The sequence below is a fragment of the Notolepis coatsorum genome (assembly GCF_963971535.1).
Source record: "Notolepis coatsorum genome assembly, chromosome: 1".
Taxonomy (NCBI): Eukaryota; Metazoa; Chordata; class Actinopteri; order Aulopiformes; family Paralepididae; genus Notolepis; species Notolepis coatsorum.
The window spans coordinates 158449902-158474940 of NC_140165.1; the positions used below are offsets into that span (position 1 = coordinate 158449902).

Consider the following 25039-nt stretch of genomic DNA (forward strand, 5'->3'; position numbering starts at 1 on the left):
TGGTTGCAGTTAGGAATGGGAGGATGTCCGGTGCTATGGTCTGGAGGAGTGGGGAGGGTAGCTGGTCCAGCTGGCATGTAGTCGGACGGTTCGACGTTACCAGTGTCAGGGTCTCGGCTTCTGTAATGGGAGAGAAAGATGACAGAGTGAAGGATGAGGTTCTCGATTCAGCGTTTGGAATGGGTGGGGGTTGGGAGAAGGAGCTGCGGATGTTCTCCACTTTTTCCTCAAAGAAGATCGCAAAGTCTTCGGCAGAAAAAGATGAGGGAGGAGGAGGTGGGGGGGGGGGGAGTGAGGAGGGAGGACATGGTAGCATGCAGTTTGCGAAGATTCTTGGCAGAGGCCTCGATCCTATGGTGAAAGAAAGAAGCTTTGGCATTAGTAATGGTTTTGGAGAATGTTTGGAGTATGTGTATACTGTCATGAGTTTGAGTCACATTGGTCTAATTTAAGCCTCCGTTATACGTTCCGTATGACTCGTTTCATATCTGTGTATATCTAATGTGCGCGCTGTGCAGTCTGTTTACATTGGCAACATGAACGATGAATGAACAATTATAACGTCTTGTTATGACTAAGATATCAAGTATTTACTCCCGGAAAATCTTTATGTATGGTGATAACGAGTATATTGTTAACTTAGCTCCTGTACTCTGCCGTCTACTCTAAGCCATCCTAGGTTGTCAAAGTGGGCAGGGGTGAGTGAATGAATGAATGAAAACTTTATTTAACAGATTGCAGAATGGGTACAATACAGTACGGCTCAATACACACAATTGTTAAGGGGATGCAGACCAGAGAAAGACGTTTGTCTTGTTTACATCAGGGTCCCCCATTTTCAATTCATATTGACATTTATGACATACTCAACATACATGACATTTATCGCATAGGGACATACAGGTATTTAGTACTGATACATTTGTGACATATACGGTATTCAAATATACAGTACTGTTACCCATAGATCCTGACAGAGTATACATATGATGGGGAGGGGACTGTACATTAGGAGGGGGTGGGTGGGTGGGAGAGAAATATACATACGGTGGTGAGGAGACTGTACATTTGGAGGGGGTGGGTGGGTGGGAAAGAAATATACACACGGCGGGGAGAGAATATATACATGCGGTGGGGAGGAGACTGTCTATTAGGAGGGGGTGGGGGTGGGTTCTAGGAGTAAGGTCAAGTAGTAGTCTGACCAGTTTGTTTTGTGATGTTTGTAATCTTGTTTTTAGTGCCTTTGAGGTGCTTTGGTACCATGAGGTGCAAGCATAGTCGTAGTACCCTTCTTCAGGGTATTCTTGTTTACCAGAGAGGAGATCCGGTACAAGAATCTAGTTCGTTGGTTGACTTTTTTTTATTACATTGGATGCCATTTTGTCACAGGAAAGATTTGCCTTTAGGATGGAACCCAGGTATGTAATTTCATCTTTCCTTGTGACAATATTGTCACCCACTGTAACTGAGAAGCTGTTGGCCTTGCTGAGTTTGTTATTTGATCAGAGAGAGAGAGAGAGAGAGAGAGAGAGAGAGAGAGAGAGAGAACTCACGCACGAATTAGGCCCTACCTAATTCTAATACCTAATAAACTACCTAATATACGAAATGCAGAGATGCCATGTCATTTCAGTACAGATTTTTTATACCCCAAAATTGATAAAGGGTTAAGGTAGACTAGTTAGTTGACCGGGATCTGCTATTATGGATCATGTGCCATAGACTCATTAGACTGTATATACAGGGCAGGCAGACGTTAAATAAATGATTGGTCCAAGTGGGAAGACAATATCTTGGTTATTGTTATCCTACCTTTAAAATGGATATGGTGATCCTTATTATTTTTTTTCTCAATATACTCCTGAACTGGTTTTCTCAAGCAGCTCTTGCCCAAATGTATCTAGTTGTAAGACTAACCCTGATTCTGAATATTATTACATTTATAGTAATTAGATTATGCTTTGCCAACAAGTTGATAATGAATTTTTTTGGTGAAGCGCATATTATGACTTGTTTAGGACTCGAAACTCAAAGGTTAGGACTTGGGACTCGACTTGGGACTTGTCAGTCTTGACTTGGGACTTGACTCGAGACTTGCCTCTCTTGACTTGGGACTTGACTCGGGACTTGAGTACCAAGACTTGAGACTGACTTGTGACTTGCAAAACAATGACTTGGTCCCACCTCTGGGATTAACTCTTTGGAACTAGCACACACCACTGTCCCTTTGGCCAATCGCTATGAGGATATGGTGCATTAACAAAGCCGTCATTTTAGAAGAATACACACAACTGTGTTACTGTGTTAGGTTCTATACTATAAGTTGTTCATATACAGTATACAGACTAGTGAAACCTTTGTTAACTTGATTGTGTTCGATTCTATATACAGTACTATAAGATGCATACAGACTAGTGAAACCTTTGTTAACTTGACTGTGTTCGATTCTATATACAGTACTATAAGCTGCATATACAGACTAGTGAAACCTTTGTTAACTTGACTGTGTTAGGTTATATATACTATATACACTATTCATATATACAGACTAGTAAAACCTTTGTTAACTTGACTGTTAGGTTATATATACTATATACACTGTTCATATATACAGACTAGTAAAACCTTTGTTAACTTGACTGTTAGGTTTTATACTACAGGTATATGCTGTTCATATACAGACTAGTAAAACCTTTGTTACAGTAGGTTATATATACTATATGATGTTCATATATACAGACTAGTAAAAATCTCTCTCTCTCTCTCTCTCTCTCTCTCTCTCTCTCTCTCTCTCTCTCTCTCTCTCTCTCTCTCTCTAGGTGGAGTTGTTTGAGAAGGACATTGAGTATCTGATGGCAGAACTCAACCATGGCTCATCTGCTGACAACTCCCCCATCAGCCTATATGAATACTTCCACATTTCACCCATCAAGGTGAGAGTATTATTTCACCCATCAAGGTGAGAGTATTATTTCACCCATCAAGGTGAGAGTACTGTATACTGTATGTGTTTGCATGCCTACGTGTGTGAGGGGGATGTTTTTAAATGCACCAAGATAGAACTCTTCAAGAGCCATGAAACAAAAACCAGAATGATCAGCAGGACTGTGGGACATTATGAGTTACAAGGCCTCAGGTGTCGGTCAGGTACCCACAGTGTTTTAGGTTTGTCTCCTTCCTCCACGTGTCTCCACAGTGTTTTAGGTTTGTCTCCTTCCTCCACATGTCTCCACAGTGTTTTAGGTTTGTCTCCTTCCTCCACGTGTCTCCAGAGTGTTTTAGGTTTGTCTCCTTCCTCCACATGTCTCCACAGTGTTTTAGGTTTGTCTCCTTCCTCCACGTGTCTCCACAGTGTTTTAGGTTTGTCTCCTTCCTCCACATGTCTCCACAGTGTTTTAGGTTTGTCTCCTTCCTCCACGTGTCTCCAGAATGTTTTAAGTCTCTAACTGTGTCCTTCCTGTGTCTCCAGAATGTTTTAGTTCTCTAACTGTGTCCTTCCTGTGTCTATCTGTATGTCATGTATGTTATGATGAATTGAAAATGGGGGACCCTGATGTAAACAAGACTAAAGTCTTTCTCTGTTCTGCATCCCCTTAACAATTGTGTGTATTGAGCTGTACTGTACTGTACCCATTCTGCAATCTGTTAATACAATTTTCAATCAATCAAAACTCCACAATGTTTTAGTTCTCTAACTGTCTCCTTCCTGTGTCTCCACAATGTTTAGTTCTCTAACTGTCTCCTTCCTATGTCTCCAGAATGTTTTTGTTCTCTGACTGTCTCGTCTCTCTCCTGTGTCTCCAGCTGCACCTGAGTCTGTCTCTGAGCACCGGAGGAGATGATGGCATGAAGGAGAAGAGAGACACTGAGCTGATCCCAGTTCAGTCTCTCAACCTGCTGCTGAAAAGTATAGGAGCCACACTGACCGACGTACAGGATGTTGTCTTCAAGTATGGACACACACACGCATATAAATACAACACACACATACGCACACATAGAATAGTGTACAGAATAGTGTGTGTGTGTGTGTGTGTACTGTATCTGCACATATAAATACAGCGTGTGAATACACACACACACACACACGTACATAAATACACACACACATCAATACAATACACACACGCACATATACAGTATACACACACACTTATACACACATATAAATAAGATAATAGAAACCATGTATGAGTGCTGTCTTCAAGTAGGGACACACCCTGGGCGGCTACGTGGCGTAGTGGGCAAGGCGCTCGCCACGAAATGCTGGAGACGCTGGGCTCGTCAGTTCGAGCCCAGCGCTCCACATTTGCTTTCAGTTTAGCTGGTCGTCCGTACTAATACACATTGGCCGTATTAGGGGGTGGGAAACTGATGGGTGGGGATCGGGCGTTGTGGACAGCGACTCCTACAGGTCGGTTGGTGCGCCTGCGCAGTAGAATCAGGAAGTGTCGGGGGCAGCGTGAGCCTCCCACGCATTACTCCTCGCCACTGAGAGATCGAGCTGCGCAGGTGAAAAGATGCGACTGCTGTTACCTCAAGTACCGGAGGGGACTTGTGCTATGTATGACTTAGTCCACATTGCAGCCGGCTTGTGGGAGGCAAGAAACAGCGTCCGTGACAGGGGAGGGTTGAATTGGATGATACGAAATTGGGATGGGAGAAAAATATAGAAAAATGGGAGAAAAAAGTGGATAAAAAAAAAAGTAGGACACACCCTCATACAGTACACACACACAAGCCTGTGACACACACTATATTGTATGCTAGTTACAGATGCACCTATGAAACACAGTCTTCTATTGTTGGCCACTGAGCAGCTATATGAGAGCAGTCAGGAGTTGACTGCCTTGCTCAATGGCACTGTGACAGTAGTTGTTGAGGGAAGAGTGTTCACTCCAATCCTGTTGTCCACAGCTAATCCAAGTATTGAACCAGCAACCTTTGACTAACAAGCTCTCTTCCCTACCGTCTGTCTGTCTGTCTGTCTGTCTGTCTGTCTGTCTGTCTGTCTGTCTGTCTGTCTGTCTGTCTGTCTGTCTGTCTGTCTGTCTGTCTGTCTGTCTGTGGGTTTGGTGCAGACTGGCGTTCTTTGAGCTGACCTTCCAGTTCTGTACCACCCAGCAGCTCCAGTGGGAAGTCATCCGGCACTATTCTAAACAGGTAACATCACTGTTCTAAACAGGTAACATCACTGTTCTAAACAGGTAACATCACTATTCTAAACAGGTAACATCACTGTTCTAAACAGGTAACATCACTGTTCTAAACAGGTAACATCACTGTTCTAAAGGTAACACCACTGTTCTAAACAGGTAACATCACTGTTCTAAACAGGTAACATCACTATTCTAAACAGGTAACATCACTATTCTAAACCGGTAACATCACTATTCTAAACAGGTAACATCACTGTTCTAAACGGGTAACATCACTATTCTAAACATCACTATTCTAAACAGGTAACATCACTATTCTAAACAGGTAACATCACTGTTCTAAACAGGTAACATCACTGTTCTAAACATCACTGTTCTAAACAGGTAGCATCACTATTCTAAACAGGTAACATCACTATTCTAAACAGGTAGCATCACTATTCTAAACAGGTAACATCACTATTCTAAACAGGTAGCATCACTATTCTAAACAGGTAGCATCACTGTTCTAAACAGGTAACATCACTATTCTAAACAGGTAGCATCACTATTCTAAACAGGTAACATCACTATTCTAAACAGGTAGCATCACTGTTCTAAACAGGTAACATCACTATTCTAAACAGGTAGCATCACTGTTCTAAACAGGTAACATCACTATTCTAAACAGGTAACATCACTGTTCTAAACAGGTAACATCACTATTCTAAACAGGTAACATCACTGTTCTAAACAGGTAGCATCACTGTTCTAAACAGGTAACATAGGGTGACCATATTTTGATTTCCAAAAAAGAGGACATGCCCCCCCAGCCTCGAGATACTTAATGATACTCAGGCATGCGTTGCTCATGGGACGACTGGTTGCACTATGTTTTAATGACGCCGCGCGCGCTCCCGCGCATGCACATAGATGTTCCCTCGCATAGCACAGACTAAAGACAGTGCCTAATTGCCTCTACGAATGGAATGTAACGCATTTCATTCACAAGTTTTGTGTGAATGATGTATCTGAGAACGTATTTGAACACACCTGACGACCGGCCATATTGTTATGCAAAGTAGTACTTAGCGAGTTGGCGCATCAGTCGGGTGCAGCGCATTCCTGTGTGCACGCGTGTGCAACCCCGTCCCATGAGCAACGCATGCCGATACTCAACTTTTACTCAAAGATGCATTATTGTTTTAATATATTTAAAGTATGCCTCCTCTCTATGGATATACAATTATTATTTATATTATTTTACTGTATATAACACAACACTATCTCTCTATAACCAAAGACACACCAAACCAAAGTTAACAATCAGCATGATTGATGATTATGCCTAGAATTATCTGACAAATCTCAATGGCACAATAATTACTTAAAAATCAACCTGTAACAAAATAATAGCTCTCTTTTCAAGTCTTACTGGACAAAAATAAATAACAAAATATATGAAATAATAGAAAATAGAAAATCCTTCAAGGTCTAAAGTAACTAGCTCCACCTTCTCAGAATTTTCCCTTTTTTTGTTACATAATGTAAAATTACAGATTCATACCTTCAAAATAAGCCATCAATTGTCAAATTTGAGACGATAGTTTTCAATCAATGTCCTATCAAACATTCTGGTAAAATCCTAACTACTTTTCAGGATAGGACTTGAACTTGATCCAAGTTCATTCAGCTATCTGATGAGAGAACTACACTCCCAGAATTCAATGTGATCATTGTCACTAGAACCATTTCACACCTGGAGCAAAGGCCCAGTCATTCCTTTGTTATTCCAGTGAATGGACCCAGCAGGAGGCCTAGCCTAGCGACAAGCGGCCACTACATAGTTGGGTATTGAAAAAATGCTCATATCCAAAAGTAGTAGATAGATATAGGTCATACATGTAGGTATGCACTTGTCCTAATATACTAACCTACACTGTAGCACTCAACACTTTGATGAACATTGTTACTCAGCTGATAGAGTTGTGCCCTTCCTCAATAGAGAGAGAGAGAGAGAGAGAGAGAGAGAGAGAGAGAGAGAGAGAGAGAGAGAGAGAGAGATGGTATTTACAGTACTGTACCATATCACATACCATATCACCTTTTGCAGCATACCATGATTACTTATATTGAGATGTTTCAGTACAGTGGATGGTACAGTATATACAGTAAAGTACAGTATATATAGTACTGTGAGAAAAAGAAGCAAACCGATAACAATTTGTGGTTGTATTTCTCTAGAATGAGAGAGAGAGAGATTTTTTTGATTTTAGAAAAACATTTATTTGCATATTTCTCATTACAATGTACAATGTGTATGTCAATACAATTAAAACAACTAACTACACATTATATCGGGCAACATATGTCCCCATCACACTTAAAACCACATGAGATCTCACAATAAAAAAAATGCTAAAATACACCTGTCCGTCTGCAACACAACAAAAAAACATTGAAGCTCCACCCAAACAAAAAAATATCCATACTTCCATTCAACACATAATATGTCATCAAGAACAACATATGAGCAACCCAAAAGGGTCCCGTCAGTCCATTTGTGTCAGTTTTTATATCCAGCTCATGAAAAAAAAGATCCCCTTCATCAGGACCTTCCGTTCCACCGAAATAATCCTGCAACAGGTATTGTTCCCCGACGCTCCGCGCTTCAGTCCAATCGTCCAGACAGACCCTGTTGTGACAGGCCGTCCTCAGCCCCAATAAAGAAGCCACTTCCTCTGACCCGGCTACATTCACAACATCTTTCAGTGTCATTGTCCCAACTGCTTGCAGACACTGTCCAAGCCCAGGTCTACTCCCTTCCTGAATGTCCAGCCGGGCTCCACACATCAGAAGCTCCATTATCATGATAACATTATATTATCCAGTTTTTTGAGCTTCTGCACAATCTTTCTCAGTCTAAAAACTTCCTGGGAAGTGTACCCCCCATTGTTCTTCGACCTCATTTGAGTCCTTGCTGAAAAAATAAACATCTCCAAATCTTCAAAAAAATCTTCCACTTTGACACTTCTCAAATGTTTTGTTGTGTGCAGGAACTTCTGTATCTGCCTGACTGCATAACATTTTTTCCGTTGTGAATCAGACACTTGAGAAGCATTTGGGAACTCATCTTCCTCAATACTTGAGATGTCATCCCCCCATTGTTTTTCAATCTCACCCCATTGTTTTTCAACTTCATCCTCGTCCATACTGGACTGAGAGGAACCTGTGTCTTCTATGACCAAACTTGTCACTCTTTTCTTATCCTGAGAGCCCACCCCTCCATCACTTCCCACCACGCCATCCACTGTCTGACTGTGTACATTGTCCACCACATTCAAATGTTCCCCTATTACTTCACTTGTCAAATTTTTTTTATTCCTTTTTTTACCCTGACGCGGTGTTGGGCTTGGGGGGACAAAAAAAACCTCACCACTTGTTGAAGGGGGGGCAGCATCTCTGATTCCCACCTCCTTACCTACACAACCACTGGTTGAGGGGGGAACAGCGTCTCCCACCCCTCCCTCCTCTGTACCTGCACCACCCGCACCACCCCCTGTTACCCCACAGTCGCCACTAGTTGAGGGGGGGGCAGCTTCCCTCACTCCTCCCTCCTCTGTACCAAGGCTCTGCTTCGTACCTGCTACACCGGTTCTGTGGCCCTGCAGCTGGATACTATCTGCTGCGCTACTGTCGGTCTGCAAAAGGACTCTATTTACATTGCTGGCGGTCTGCAGCGGGACTCTGTTGTCGTCACTGCTCTCTGCTGCGCGCTGCACCACTCCTCCCTCCTCTGTACCACTACCTGCGCTGATCTCAGCCCCGCACTCCTCTTGGGGCTGAGGCGGAGGTCGCCTTGCCCCTCTCCCCGCACAATCGCGGGAGATATGACCCAGTTCCCCGCATTTGAAACACTTCCCCGAATTACCAGAACTCACAAAAACCACATAATCAAACTCATCAACCTTTATCTTAAAAACCAACTCAAGCTCCTCTCCGCTGTTGTTTAGAATCATTAAAACCTGTCGCCTGTGTGAGAGAGAGAGAGAGAGAGAGAGAGAGAGAGAGAGAGAGAGAGAGAGAGATGAAACCTAGGTATGTAATTTCATCTTTCCTTGTGACAATATTGTCACCCACTGTACAAGACTGTACAAGAAATTCCTTCTGTAATGTACTGATTTCTTTTGATTTCTCTGTTTGAGAGAGAGAGAGAGAGAGAGAGAGAGAGAGAGAGTGTGTGTGTGTGCAGGGGAGTAGCTGGGGGGGGGGGGGGGGTTAGGATGATTCCAAGGGCCCAGCAAATGCCCCAAATGTTTTTATAGATTGGGGGCCCCACATTTTTTAATAGATTGGGGGCCCACAAATTGATTCTTTCATGGGGCCCAGAATCTCCAGCTACGCCCCTGTGAGCGCACCTTTCTACTCTAGAGAGCTGTCATCACCGTGATGCGCGCTTGAATGAACTGCGAGATAACTCATAACTCGTACACACACGCACTCTGTCTCTGCCATACAGTAGTTATGTTGTTTTAGCGCGACATGGGTATATACACGGGCGAGGATGAAAAGCATGTTAGACTACTTTTAATACATAAATTAACGTTCCGTCGGGTCCCGTGTATTCTCGAGAATGATAATAATAATAATGCAGGACCTCTTCAGATTATATTATCAACGACAGACAGTAAGAAACACAACCCCCCCCCCCTCTCGCGCTGAAGAATATGCATATTAGATCACTCAGTGATTAACACCTATGCGCTGTTTGTGTGTGCGCGCGTGCATGTACGTGACGCGTTGTAGTTTCGGGGAATACAGGGATCATTTAGAACTATACAATTTAGCAAGAATTAAACATATTTACAAGTCGTATTACGTTTAGCAAGTAAGGATACATATAGATTACACTATATGCACTCGAAATTGTCTTTGTTCTATTTTTACAGATTTTTGAAAAACGGGACTTCCTGAGCATTTGTGAGAGATTTAAATCCTTTTGTTCTCCGCCCACGGGTGCAATAAGCCCCGTTGACTCCTACAAATATCTTTTTCAGACAAATCGTTTTTTTTGCCATGTTTCAATGAGATATTATGCAATGGTTTCTGCTGTCTCATTTGGTGTATTTAACCTCGATTCATTTTGTTTGCATGCCACCCATCTTCCAGTCAAAGTACTATTATGATTGGAAATATTGTCACTGCTCCGTGGTTACTCCTGTCTGTAGAAACACCACAGTACTGGATTTGATTTGAGTGCTTCATGTGCGACATCAATCGAGTCGAGTGGGGCGCTATAACACATTGGCTTCGGATTTAGTGCGCGCACTAGTGAACTTCGCCTCCCATTTGTTCCGACGGGTCGGTACATTTGGAATTTCTTCTGCAGTTCATCTGTAAAAGTACATTCTTTGGCATTGTGAATGTGAGCTGCGCTCCACTCTGTCCCCTCTTCCTCTGTTTGTGTGTGAGTGTAGTTGTAGAGCCGCCCACAAAGCTTCTCAGGGATTACGTCACACACGCAACAGATTACCGTAGTATTCTGTGCAATGCGCCAGTCAATTTAAGTATATGCAAACGGTCCGTGAAAGCCGGACATTTTCATGCATTTATAAACCCCCCCCCCGGACGGCCCGGACAGGGCGTGAAAAGAGGACATGTCCGGCCAAAAGAGGACGTTTGGTCACCCTAGGTAACAACACTGTTCTAAACAGGTAACATCACTGTTCTAAACAGGTAACATCACTGTTCTAAACAGGTAACATCACTATTCTAAACAGGTAACATCACTGTTCTAAACAGGTAGCATCACTATTCTAAACAGGTAACAACACTGTTCTAAACAGGTAACATCACTATTCTAAACAGGTAACATCACTGTTCTAAACAGGTAACATCACTGTTCTAAACAGGTAACATCACTATTCTAAACAGGTTTAGACATTTCACACTGCAAAATCCATACAAAGACTTGGCAAAACTAATCCATGAGATGTCCCCTTCATCAAGGATGACTGGCCACTTGACGGATACTATTCAGACATGTTTCTTGTGGAGGAAAGCTCCATTCTATACTGAAACTACACACATTTTTCCAGTGATGTGACAAACGTCATTTCCCAAATTTCACATCTTGCAACCGCTTCCACCAACCGCAAGATAACCGCAAATCTCCACCAGGCGGGAGCTACACATTTCTTCTCTCTCCCTCTCACAGAGCGAACCAACACGCCTACTATATTTAACAAACACAGACACCATCTATTACCATTCATTATAATAATTAATTATTGAATCATTGGATATCAGTATCCAAACACACTCGCACAACATACACAGAGATCATACACTGTCTGCGGGAAAGAAAAAAAGCCCATTTGTCACCATTTTATATTACTACACTAGTACATTAACCTACTACATTAGTAGAACATTAGTACACATTAAATACTATTACACATTTACACAATTACACTATTTCACACTTACACTATTACACTCTATTGAAATATTACACACTATTACACACTATTGAAATATTACACTATTACACAATTGCACTATGACACTATTACACAGTATTACACACCATTACACTATTACAATACACACCATTGCACTATTACACACTTAAGCATGGGGACGTGCTTAACCTAGACCAATGCAAGTAGTAGTCTACTCTGTACTGAGTTCAGTGACACCTCCCATTATAAATCAACATACGAAAAGCGGTTTATGAGATATGAAAGGGGGCGGGGCTTATTTCAATGGACAATGATGAAAATGATATAATGATATATAGGGGCCAGAGAGCTGATTCCCTTAGGCTTTGAGCAGTGAACCTGTGTAGTATTGACCCTCTTGTGTTCATAAGGTGTAGCTTTATACTGCATATCTATTTCAATGGACATTGATGTAAATTCATTCAAATAAAATGCTTGTCGTTGACCGATATCAAATATTCCAGAATACACGTCCCTCGCAGTCAGTAGTTGTCGAGATTTACTGCAGATAGACACACAGAAATAGACAGACACATACACAGACACACATTTAATCAAACGCATAATCCCCCCAGGCTACCGCCTGGTGGAGATAATGACTTGCTATGATGATATAAACAACTTGCTGGTGTCTGTGTGTGTTTGTATCTAATAAAGCCATAAAGCACACATTATGTCCGTGTGTTGGTATTAGATGATATAATAGTAACTAATGATATAATAACCTGACCAGTATGTGTTGGTATTAGATGATATAATAGTAATGATATAATAACCATGACCAGTATGTGTTGGTGTTAGATAGGGCTGACCTTCAAAGCTTTTTTTGGCAATCGAAGCTTCGGGCCGAGCTTCGATTTTAATTCGAAGCTTAAACAAAAAAAAATAATTTTTTTATCTTATGTTGTGGGACTTGTACAGCACTTTGGTAAACGTTGTTGTTTTTAAATGTGCTCTATAAATAAAGTGGATTGGATTAATTAATTAAGTAGCCCCTTTTCGTGACTGTGACGCAGCCAACAAGGTTTCACTCGGCTGCGCTGCATGGGTGCAGTGGGGCTGCTCTCACAGCCAACGACATGACATTACATAATTATGTTGCAACCTTCTTCTATCAAGCAAACAATTATATTATATTTAATTTATAATTCATAATTTGGTAAAAGGTGCTTCCGGTTTAGCGTTAGAATGGAGTAAGTCGCATGTGACACAGCTGCTCACCCGTTATTTTTTTTGTTTTGTTTTAAAAACATATTTATAAACCATCAATGCGTTTAAAACTTGACGCATATATCAACTGAGATTATCAACTAAATATATTGACCAAAAGAATCGAGATGCCACCAAAGAAAGACACAACGAGACCAAAACCAGTCGCAGAGGACCCGCCTAAGGAGGCAGGATACGTGCGGCAAATAGCAGAGAATATAGACGTGACAGTGGCCGCTTCAAGTTCAACCCCTACAAATACCTCCGCGGACACCGAATATATCATCCGGGAAATGAGAAAAATGGAGAATACAATAACCCAAAAAGTAGATGCTATCAAAGAATCTATCGAAGGCTAAATAGAAGCGCTAAGAGCAGACGCCGAAGCACATATTAAGCGCACCGAGGCACTGGAAACAGGTATGGAAGTCCACCAACAAAATTTCATTCGGATTTACAAAAACGTAGATGATATCAACGTTAACCTAACTGCTGAGATGAAGGGAAACTACAAAGAACTCAATACGGAGCTCAACGATATAACGATGGAGCTTAAGCGAATCAATGAAGAACAGAAAGCCAAAATATTCGAGATGGAATATCAAAAACGCAAGCTGAATATTCGTATAGTCGGTCTGGACGAGTCGGTGAGCTGCGCACACCCTGAAGAGTTTGCCACAGAATTACAGAAAATCTTGGGACCAGCGATCCTTCCTAAAGTACCCGAGGTGGAACAGTGCTACAGATTGGGGACCCGATCCAATGACAATAACGTTAAACCCAGAGTGATATTGGTTATCCTGCGCCAAGTCAGAATAAAAGAAATGATTATTCGTGAAACTCGCAGGATGAAAGGCAATCTGAAATACAAGGATATATCAATACACTGCTTTGAAGATTATTGTCGTGAGGTAGTGGACCTGCGAGCCAAGTTCAAGACGGTGATGTCTCAACTCTATCTGGAGAAATACAGACCCCTATTAATATACTCTGCAATACTTCGTATCGTCGATAAACAAGGAGCAAGGGTTTTCCTCAACTCGCCTGAAGATGCAGCCAAATACATGTCAGCACAACTCGCAGGATAGTGTATAAATGGCCTTTTAATCTCTGTTATGCATGGACACCATATAGTATAAACTTTAATGAACAGATGATTTGGGACAGAGAGACCTACGAGCTCAGAGTTATTGAATGTTTTCCCCGTTGGGCTTCTATTATTGTGGACATATTGGAAGCAATCCTTATTTTAAGAGTATGGAATTCTAACAACACTCCAGAACATACTGGAACATTCGAACACTGTAAAAACGACATATTGGAATAATCAGGAACATCTAAAGCATTCTTTGATATAGGGAACATTCTGGAATAACAGCAATACGTGGCCAGACATACTACCAGAAGCCCTTCGGGGGAATAACCAACAGCATCTAGCTGCAGAACCACAGAACCATCACAGCAGCGGCCGGCTGGAATAACATTCTTCACAACGGATCATCGCCCACCCCTGGCCAGGGGAAATGCTGCATATACGTATTTAAAAACTGCTTTTTATTAATTGGAAATATTTCCACTACTTCTCCAATTTATACTTTAGATGTTTAAGCATAGCAAAGCTCTTTTAAGATCTAAGTTAATGTTCTCTTCCTTTTAATTGTTTTTTTTTTCTTCTGTTTTCTCTGATTTATTGAGGTTCTCTTTTCAGTTCAATACCTCCATATTATTCATGGGTTATTATAAATTACACAAGTTCATATAAAATGTAAGTGATTAGGGCATGATAATTGAAGCTTATTTTTGGTATTTATTTTTAGTTTTATCTTATTTTAATTTTAATTTAACAGGAAAGTGGCCAAGCCACAGTCGACATTCTACTTATGGTAGAATTTAGAGTGTTAGATCCTATGGTATACATAGGAATGTTAAAGGTCAACCTCCACGTTGTATTTTTGTTAAATAAACAATGTGGACTAGGCCAACAGTGACTTTCATGAAGAATTGGAAAAAAAAGTATTGAAATTCACGGTGATGACTCAAAACATTTTGTCTGCCCAACACAATCACCACGCACGTGCATATTTTAATCAATGGTTCATAACGTGCGCGTGTAATGTCGTCACAACAGGTGTTGGTCACCAGGGGGCTCTGAGTCACAGGCAGTAGCAAGGAGGCGGAGCATTATTTCCGGCGTTGGGTGCATGATGCGCATGCGCTGTGATCACACCAGGCAGCCAACGCCGGAAATAATGCCGTTTTGAGCAGTTTATAAAAAATATTTAAAATGTTTATTAGCAACGCAGAGCTTTCAAACCATCCCGTATCTCTGTCCGAAACCCTCGTGCAACTGTGAGTACATTTGAAATGTCTCTGTGATACTTGTATAACGAACGGTTCGGCCAGAACCAGTCCTTCATGGTAAATCTAGGTTGGTTTCCTATTAAGGAGCAAGTGACTGTGGATTCACTCGGTGCATCAGTCACGAAAGGGGCTATGATGAGCTTGGCAAGCCAGAGTAAAACAGTTTTCATTCAATCAATAACAACATTAACCAGACTCTCGTTGTCTATTATGCTAACGCTAACGTTACCTCATTGTGTCTATTCTACAAGCTTTAACGTTACCTAGCCTCTCGTGTCTATCTGCTAACGTTAGCATTAGGCTAACTAACGTTACCACTCGTCCCTAACCCCAACAACAAGCGTAACTAATCAGCGATCTTTTTGTCAGACTAAACTCTCCGCTCGGTGGCAAATTGTGTTGATGTCGGTTTTGTTTCATCAATAAATGAGGCAGAATACACAGTGACTGTATCCTTTTTTATTGCACTTGTTTCGTGCTGCAAACATACATAAGACATCCTACGCGAGACATTAAAGATGGCGGCGTTCTGTTTTCGTTCAGACTCCAGACAGTGACGCGTCTCTCTTCTGACCAATCAGTGGTCTGACGTGACATTTCTGGAGCTCTCATGCTGATCACCAGCAGCCCCGCCTCCCCACACGGAGACAAACTGAGTACTTTATTTTAGTGGAAAAGCAACATTAGATTCGGCTCATTAATATGCACCTGTGTCCTGTTGTGACGTCGGCGTTTGATAAGCTTTTTTGATTCGCGCGTGCATGTTATTCGTGCGTGGACCTTTTTAACTCTTTCAGAGTGGCATTTCCGGTGTCAAATGGAAAAAAATAAATAATGAAATTATATACCAATGATGTAAACTACCCATAATTGATCAGTAGGGTTTAAGCTGGAGGTTGGCCTTTAAGGATAATTGGATCATTCTGGGATATCCGGTGGTGTAAGGGAGGGAGTCATACGCATAGGTTGTGTTCATGGAACACAATCCTGTACGACTCTCGGTGGGAGGGGAGGGAAGGGGATTTTTATTTGTATATATGTATGTTTTTAAGCTTGGCTCTCAACGGGACCTCACTAGTTGGATGTATATCTATTATTGCCTTGCACTCCAGAAGCATTACCAAAAACTACACTACAACATGTATAGATTATGGCTAGTTTGAATATAATGATCTGGAACACCGGGGGAATAAATAACCAACTCAAACTCAAAAGCGTGCTCACACTGATGAAAAAAGAACATGTGGACATTGCTCTGCTAAGCGAAACGCACATTCTAGAGAAAGACATAGATAAATTAGCGGACAACACATATCATAATATTAGTCACTCTTCTATTGGTACGAGAACTCGGGGTGTAGCCATAGTCGTTAAACGTAAGTTGAATATTGAATTAAAGGGAGTATGGTCTGATGTAGAAGGTCGGATAACTATAGCTAAGATTGTACACAAGAACAGGAAAATAGCGTTGGTAGCGGTATACGCCCCAAATTTGTACGAAGAGGATTTCTTCACTACACTAACCAATGCAATGTTAGACATTCCCGATTACTCATTTATAATAGGTGCGGATTTTAATGCCATTTGGAACCCAAGGATGGACAAATCTTACCTCGCCTTTTCCAGCGAACAAAATAATTCATCTAAGGCATTAAAGGATTGGTCGAAGATTACAGGTGTAAATTACTTATGGCGATTACTTAATCCCACGACCCGAAAGTACTCTTGTCGATCTGCGAGACATAACACATTATCCAGAATAGATTATGTCTTTGCATCACAGAGACTATTTGATAATTATGAAGTGGAAATGATACCCAACGCACTATCAGATCACTGTTATTTACTCCTTAAAGGAACATTTGGTATACTATCCTCCCGAGCCCCAAGATGGCGATTTAACTCGATGCTGCTTAATAACAAGGATTTCATTACACAACTCAAAGAAGCTCTTATAGTATTCCAACGGGAGAATGCAAACTCGGTGCAAGACCCCAGAATAATATGGATGTCGGTAAAGGGAATGATCAAAGATTTCACTGATAGCTTTTCCTCAAATGCGCAAGAATCAATGCACAAAACTGGCTGAGCTGGAAACGCTTTACTCAACGTTATTTAATTCTCTAAAATACAACAACTCAACTCGACTAGAGAATCAAGTTAACGTACTAAAAATAGAGATCAATGCCATATACAGACAACAATCGGAAATACAAATACGCAGCACAAGACAACAGCAGTACTCCCAAGGTTCTAAACCTAGTCACCTATTAGCCATGCGATTAAAAATTTATGCAAAATTTGCAGATATAACTACCATTAGAGCACAACAAGTACTTGAAACAGACCCTGTAAAAATAAACGATACATTCAAAGAATTCTACTCCGACTTATATAAATCAGAAACGACCTTCGATCAAAACAAAATGGACACATATCTTAATCAAATTATTCTCCCTAAACTTTCAGAGGATGACGCTAAACAGTTAGAAACACCGATCACACTAGAGGAACTCAAGAAGGCCATATCCTAAATGCAAAGTGGTAAGGCTCCTGGAAGAGACGGTATCCCATCAGAAATGTACCTTTCTTGTTGGGACATAATTGGACCCTTATTACTAAATATGATCTTATACTCAGTCAAGGAGGGGAACTTCCATAAGAATGACAATATTGCACTCATAACAGTCCTCCTTAAAAAAAGACAAAGACCCCAACGAGTGCGGTAGTTATAGACCTTTAAGCCTCCTCGGAACCGATATCAAACTGTACTCTAAGGTATTAGCCATCAGATTACAAAAGCATATGACGTCTTTAGTTCACCCGGACCAAACTGGCTTCATAAGAGGCCGCCTGATCACTGATAACATAAGACGAATACTGCACGTACTAGATGCCGACAAGGATGACACCATACCTAAGGCGATGCTGTCCCTGGATGCTATGAAAGCCTTTGACAGGCTGGAATGGTCGTATCTATGGGCAGTATTAGAAAGGATGGGGTTAGGAAAAGGATTCATTGATATGATTAAAGTATTATACAAAGACCCATCGGCCATGATTACAACAGGTACAATCATCTCCAAAATCTTTCCGGTATCACGCTCAGCCAGACAGGGTTGCCCTCTTAGTCCCGGACTATTCGATCTATCATTAGAGCCTTTAGCACAATATATAAGACAATCCCAATCCATAGAACCAATCGTAATCAAGGGCACACAACATAAAATTAGTTTATACAGTATGCGGACGACGTAATATTGTTCATGCAAAACCCCAACACCACATTGCCTCATCTGCTCAAGTTGATTGAGAACTTTGGTGATTTATCGGGATTTAAGATAAATTGGCCGAAGTCGGCTTTCCTTCCACTTAACACCCCTGCAAAAAAAGATATAACCCTCCCAGGAGAGATACCTATGGTAAAACATTTTAGATGCTTGGGAGTGGAAATATTCCCCACCATAAGACAAACGGTGAAGCACAATTACACAAAAATCCAAAACAAAATCAAAGACGACCTTGATAGGTGGGCAAAACTTAAAAACTCAGTACAAGCACGGATATCAATAGTTAAGATGGATGTACTACCTAGAATCAACTTCTTCAGTTCAATGCTACCGTTACCCCCTCCAGAGGGTTACTGGAAAAGATTACACTCCTCCACATACAAATTTATTTGGAATAACAAACCACCACGTATAAAAAGATCCACCGCACAGAGAAATAAAGCAGATGGTGGCATGGCATTTCCAGATTTTTTACAATATTTTAAGGCGTACACATTAAGACCATTGACAACATGGTTTGATCCCCAAGCATTAGTATCCTGGAGAAAATTAGAAGAAAACATAGTAGCCCCACATAGACTGAAGGACATAGCATACACTAAACTACCAATCAAGCACTGAACGGAAATTTGGCCCCATAATTACTCATGCGATCCGGATATGGCGTGAAACACAAAAAATAAATCCTAACCCACATAAATGGCACAATCATACTCCCTTATTCAATAACAATGCACTCTTAATTGAAAAACGACCTATAAGATTCCCTATATGGGAAGAGCAAGGCATACACTCATTAGGGGATGTTTTTAACAAACAGGGTTTTTGTAGTTATGGAGAAATATGCAAAACATTTAATCTCACCAAGTCCACATGGCTTTTTTACATACAGTTACGGCTATGTTTGAAGTCTCACGGTGTTCCATTAGACATACCAATTGAACACCACAGATACCACAAATTCTTCTATGAAAGAGAGACATCGAGAGGTTTTGTTTCAGATTTTTATCATCAATTACTAACGTCCTCGTATGAAACCCTCCAACTAGACTCTGCCTGGAGGAGGGATATACCAGACCTGGAAAGTGACTTTGATTGGCAAGGAGCCTGGGCAAATGTCCGACTTACATCAAGGAACCCGGACCATCAACAAATCAATCTTAACTATATTCACAGGACATACTTGACTCCTATAAGATTGAGCAGAATGGGTCTTAAACAAGACTCCAAATGCTCCCAATGTACAAATGGAGACGAATGGACATGTATGCACATGTATTGGGACTGCCCACCAGTTAAGACATTCTGGAAAGATGTGACCCAACAATTATCAAAACTCGTATCTTGGAATATACCTGTACACCCCTCGGTATTACTATTGAATGATGTTTTTGAGTTTGCAGTAAATCCACAGCTAAAGAGATTGGTTTTATCGGGTATCACAGTAGCTAAAAAGCTGATCGCATCACGCTGGTTTCAACCGGAAAAAATTTGCCGGAAAGTTTGGTTTCTTACATATCTCGATGTGATTTATCAAGAAATATCTACAGCAAGAATTCTGGGTCTCAATGAATCCAAAATGTCAATGTGGTTAGAAGTGGTGGAGAGAATAAAAGCTAGCTTATAATGGTAGTGTCTGGTTAGGTGCAAGGGATAATGGAGGTACTATCCAAGGTGGGGTCCGGGAGGGGGGGGTTCGAGCTGGAGCATATGTGTGTAGGTTTTTAGATAACAGGTATTAGGGGTATATCCTATATAAGACAATTAACTAAAATGTGATTTCATTGGATGTGCACTGACAACTAATGCTTGTATATCTTATCGTGTGTTGTCATGTTTGTTTATGTTTGTTTAAAAAATAATAAAAAAATAAAATTCATAATTTATAATTATATCAGACAATGCACCTACAAAAGCAGATGATTACAATTAAATTAGCCAACTTGGTAATACATTAGTCATAGAAGCATAGGCATAGCCTTATTAATGTTTTGTGTGGCGTCGCCGTCGTGTACAACGATACTTACGTTTTTTAGGTGATTTAACAAAGTTGTAGAGTTGTGATATGCCATTTTCTTCTGGCATATCTGGCACTCGGCTTTTGGGGCATTGTCTTTGCATATTTTAAAGTGTAACCACACGTCTGATGACTTCTTCGTCGACATGTCTGCTGCACATGTCCTTGTTGTTTTCAACACAGATAATCTCCACGTGCTTGTTGTAGAGAGGTGGAGTTGAGGCGCCGCTTACTTTCGTTTCATTGGAATGGAGGCGCAAGATTTGAGGCAAAAAAAAATAAAACGTATTCTTTTAACTTCGGTTTTTTTTGTATTTTTTTTTGTAATGTTCGAAGCTTGTGCCATCAAACGAAGCTTCGAAGTATTTAAGACAGCCCTAGTGTTAGATGATATAATAACCTGACCAGTATGTACTGGTGTTGGTATTACTGTAGATGATATAATAGTAATGATATAATAAACTGACCAGTATGTGCTGGTGTTGGTATTAGATGATATAATAGTAATGATATAATAAGCTGACCAGTATGTGCTGGTGTTGGTATTAGATGATATAATAATAATCATGATATGATAAGCAAGTATCCCTGTCTGTCTCCAGGCCATAAAGCAGATGTATGTGCTGGTGTTGGGTCTGGATGTGCTGGGAAACCCATTTGGTCTGATCAGAGGGTTATCTGAAGGAGTGGAGGCCTTCTTCTATGAACCCTACCGGGTAAGACTACAGTAGAACTACACTATGCCTGCACAAATAGCTCTGAAACACAGTTTGCTATTCACAAAGGAAGCGCAACAGGTGAAATGGGGTGGTAATTGCGTTTCAATCAGCATTGCGTCTCGGTGCGTCGGTGCAATTTGTGGGGATTTAAATGAGGTAATATGGGCGGAACATGTTCCCCTTTCTATGCAAATGAGCCTCATCAAAAAACACTCCCAATTCACAAAGGCCGGCGTTAATTGCACCGTGCAGTTAAAGCGGCGCTATTTACGTCTTCAGATATCAGATATATAACTAAACACTAGGGATGTTCGATATTGGCTTTTTTACCTTTACCGATATTGTCCAACTCTTAATTTCCGATACCGATATCAATATAGTCAAGTTAGACCGCGCTCACAAGTTCTCACACTGGGTGCTGTAATCCCATAAAGTTCAGTATATCAAAGCAGGGTAGCTGGACCAGCACTCACAGGTTCAATGTTTTTTAATGGCAGCCTGAATAAAAAAAATAAATAAAAATTGATTCAGGCTGCCATTAAAAAAACATTGAACCTGTGAGTGCTGGTCCGGCTACCCTGCTTTGATATACGATACCGATATCAAACAATATCAACCGATACCGATATATGCAGGGTTTCCCCCCCCCAAAAAACGGAATAATTTCAGGTAATTAACATTACATATCTCTTGTCGTGGAATTAACACAACATTATGCATACTTTTGACAATAAATAAAATAAGAATTTGTTCTTACTTGCTTGCCTGGGTAAATAAAGGTTAAATAAATGTAAACGATATCACATTTTAGGCGGCTACGTGGCGTAGTGGGCAAGGCGCTCGCCACGAATGCGGAGACGCTGGGCTCGCCTGTTCGAGCCCAGCGCTCCACATTGCTTTCAGTTTAGCTGGTCGTTCATACTAATACACATTGGCCGCATTAGGGGGTGGGAAACTGATGGGTGGGGATCGGGCGTTGTGGACAGCGACTCCTACAGGTCGGTTGGTGCGCCTGCGCAGTAGAATCAGGAAGTGTCGGGGGCAGCGTGAGCCTCCCACGCGTTACTCCTCGCCACTGAGAGATCGAGCTGCGCAGGTGAAAAGATGCGACTGCTGTTACCTCAAGTACCGGAGGGGACTTGTGCTATGTATGACTTAGTCCACATTGCAGCCGGCTTGTGGGAGGCAAGAAACAGCGTTCGTGACAGGGGAGGGTTGAATTGGATGATACGAAATTGGGATGGGAGAAAATATAGAAAATGGGAGAAAAAGTGGATAAAAAAAAAACGATATCACATTTTAATGCCAATATCGGCCGATAATATTGGTAGGCCGATAATATCGGACATCCCTACTAAACACATTCATAAAGGGGCGTCATTGCCAGTGTCTCGGGTGATCATGGCAGCAGTAGAACACCAGGGCCCTCATTTATCAACAATTCTTAGAAAGTGTTCTATTTTCGTTCTTAACACTTTGAATGCCCAAAACAACATAACACGTGTTATCAGCCCGCCCCCTGAATGCCCACCACGACAATTAGCGTGTTATTTTTTTATTAGCGATCTGAATTCATATTTCATCAACCGAGTCACCCGTTGGTAAACCAGCCCCATCAGGAGCTCAGATGTGAAAAAAGCGCCCCCTATCATCTCCCAGATGGTAATGCACCCTTTTGGAATGGACTCAATGAAAATGGATGAGAAAAGAAAAATCCGGAATCCACATTTGACTTCTCACGCATGTAACCCGAGCCGATTGCAGTCATTCTGGTCCCTCAGAACAGCGTGGAATGTGTTTCGAGCACCCAGCGTTGGATCAATAAAAGCGATCGATTTTTGGAATGGCGATCAGGAATTGGAATGTCTTTTTTGGAGAACATCTGATCTGAGGTAAGGAATCTATTTTACAAGTCTTGGGATAATCAGAGTTGTATTTGCTGAGATCTCAGTGTTCGCCCTATGTGTGTGTGTGTGTGTGGGCGATGGCTTTGAGGAAATCAGAGAATCGATTTTTCGGATCGCCTATATAGCGTGCATACGTACACATACTATCGATAATCTAGCGTTTATTTGAAAACGATTCATAAATAGGCCGAAAAATGACAACGTTCTAGAATATTCCAGTACAGGGCGTTTATCATGGAATCTTTTTATTTTCCTTGAAAACGAGGGCTTTTCAAAATGCTATAAAACGGAAATGAACCGATAAAAAAACAATCCGCTTCGACAATGTTGACTGGAAAATTAGTCATTGATAAGCGACGGGCAGATTAGACACATAGCCATAATTTTAAACATAGATTAGGCGTTATTAACGCTAACATTGAAGTGGATGATGGGCATTCAAGCACTAAATCGTGCGCCCCCTGCTGGCACTGAAAGTGTTAAGGTAGCCTATATAAACAATAATACGAGAGCATATACAAGAACCTTTCTATTCACATAACTGCATTTGTGATGGAGCTTTGACAGCTACATGGGTGGTACAGACAGTAACAGTCTATTGCTCGATTCATCTCCAATATCACGATGGACCGTGCCATGTAGCCTATGTATAGCCTGCCTATGTGATCAATAAAAACGCGAACTTGAATCCCATCATCATACTTGTATGTTGTGTCTGTCCACTATGTTTGTTACTTTGTTATTTTTTCCCCTATGTAAAGCGACATTGGGTCTCTTGAAAGGCGCTATATAAAATGAAGCTATTATTGTTATTATTATTATTATTATTATTATTATCACGTCTGTGCGGGAGCTCACAAATAGACTGTCTTTTAGTCTCAGTGAAGTTTCAACGGAGGTCATCTATTCTAACCAACAAATTGAAGTAGAAAGCATTTCGTTGTGACCAATCTTATTTGGAAACATGACACACAAAATAATAGTATTTCGCTTTTTATTTTAAACAATATTTAATCGCGTTTGGAGGTGGGTGTTCTGCGTCTGCCCCCCGTGCCAAACAAGCAGGCCAACCTCTTGTTCGAGCGTGAGCCCGTTATAATTAAACTACTGTCGCTATTTTACAATTAACTATAATGAATTACGGTTCATACAGAACACGCGGCAGTGTTGGAAGTAATGCACGAAAGCTTATTTCCGCGTCTGCAGTCTCCATATTCTACCGCCGGGCGCCAGGTACGCACGGTCGGGGCTGTGCGTATATATACGCACAAAATCAAGCACACGTTCAAATTGATAAGTCCCACACTTTGCTAAGAAATTATCGTACGCACGGGTTACGCACATATCTGTGCGTACGCAACATTGATAAATGAGGGCCCATGTCTGTAGAACACCAGGTCACTTCTGCTAATTGTGACTCTTTTATTGTATTCTTTGGCTACAGTACAGACATAGACATTGCTAATAGTTTTCTGTCATACAGACAATTTTTACAAGCCTCCTACTGTCAGTATTAAGCCTTTATCAACATTAATTGCAGTGAAGCTTCTTAACACTTTCAGTGCCAGCAGGGGGCGCACGATTTAGTGCTTGCGTGCCACCACCCACTTCAATGATAGCGCTCTCATATTTGCGAACGCATAAACTACATCTTAAATTATGGCTTTATTATGTGTCTAATCTGGCCGTCGCTTATCAATGACTTGTTTGCAGTCAACATTGTCGAAACGGTTCATTTCCGTTTTATACCATTTTGAAAAACGCTCGTTTTTTGAAAGTTTCAGGAAAATTCCTTTACTGGAATATTCTGGAATACACAAAAAACGTTGTAATTTTACGGCCTATTTATTAATCGTTTTCAAATAAACGCTAGATTATCGATAGTGTGTACTTAT

The 25039-nt window shown here is 41.1% G+C and overlaps 1 protein-coding gene across 1 annotated transcript in view; it reads left to right on the top strand.

Annotated features, from left to right (window-relative positions):
- The window catches only part of vps13a (vacuolar protein sorting 13 homolog A), a 381735-nt gene that overhangs the window by 317105 nt on the left and 39591 nt on the right, over positions 1 to 25039 (top strand). Inside the window, 4 exon segments of the mRNA XM_084308048.1 lie at positions 2820 to 2933; positions 3805 to 3950; positions 5082 to 5163; positions 21121 to 21234. Coding sequence (XP_084164174.1) covers positions 2820 to 2933; positions 3805 to 3950; positions 5082 to 5163; positions 21121 to 21234 — 456 coding nt within the window.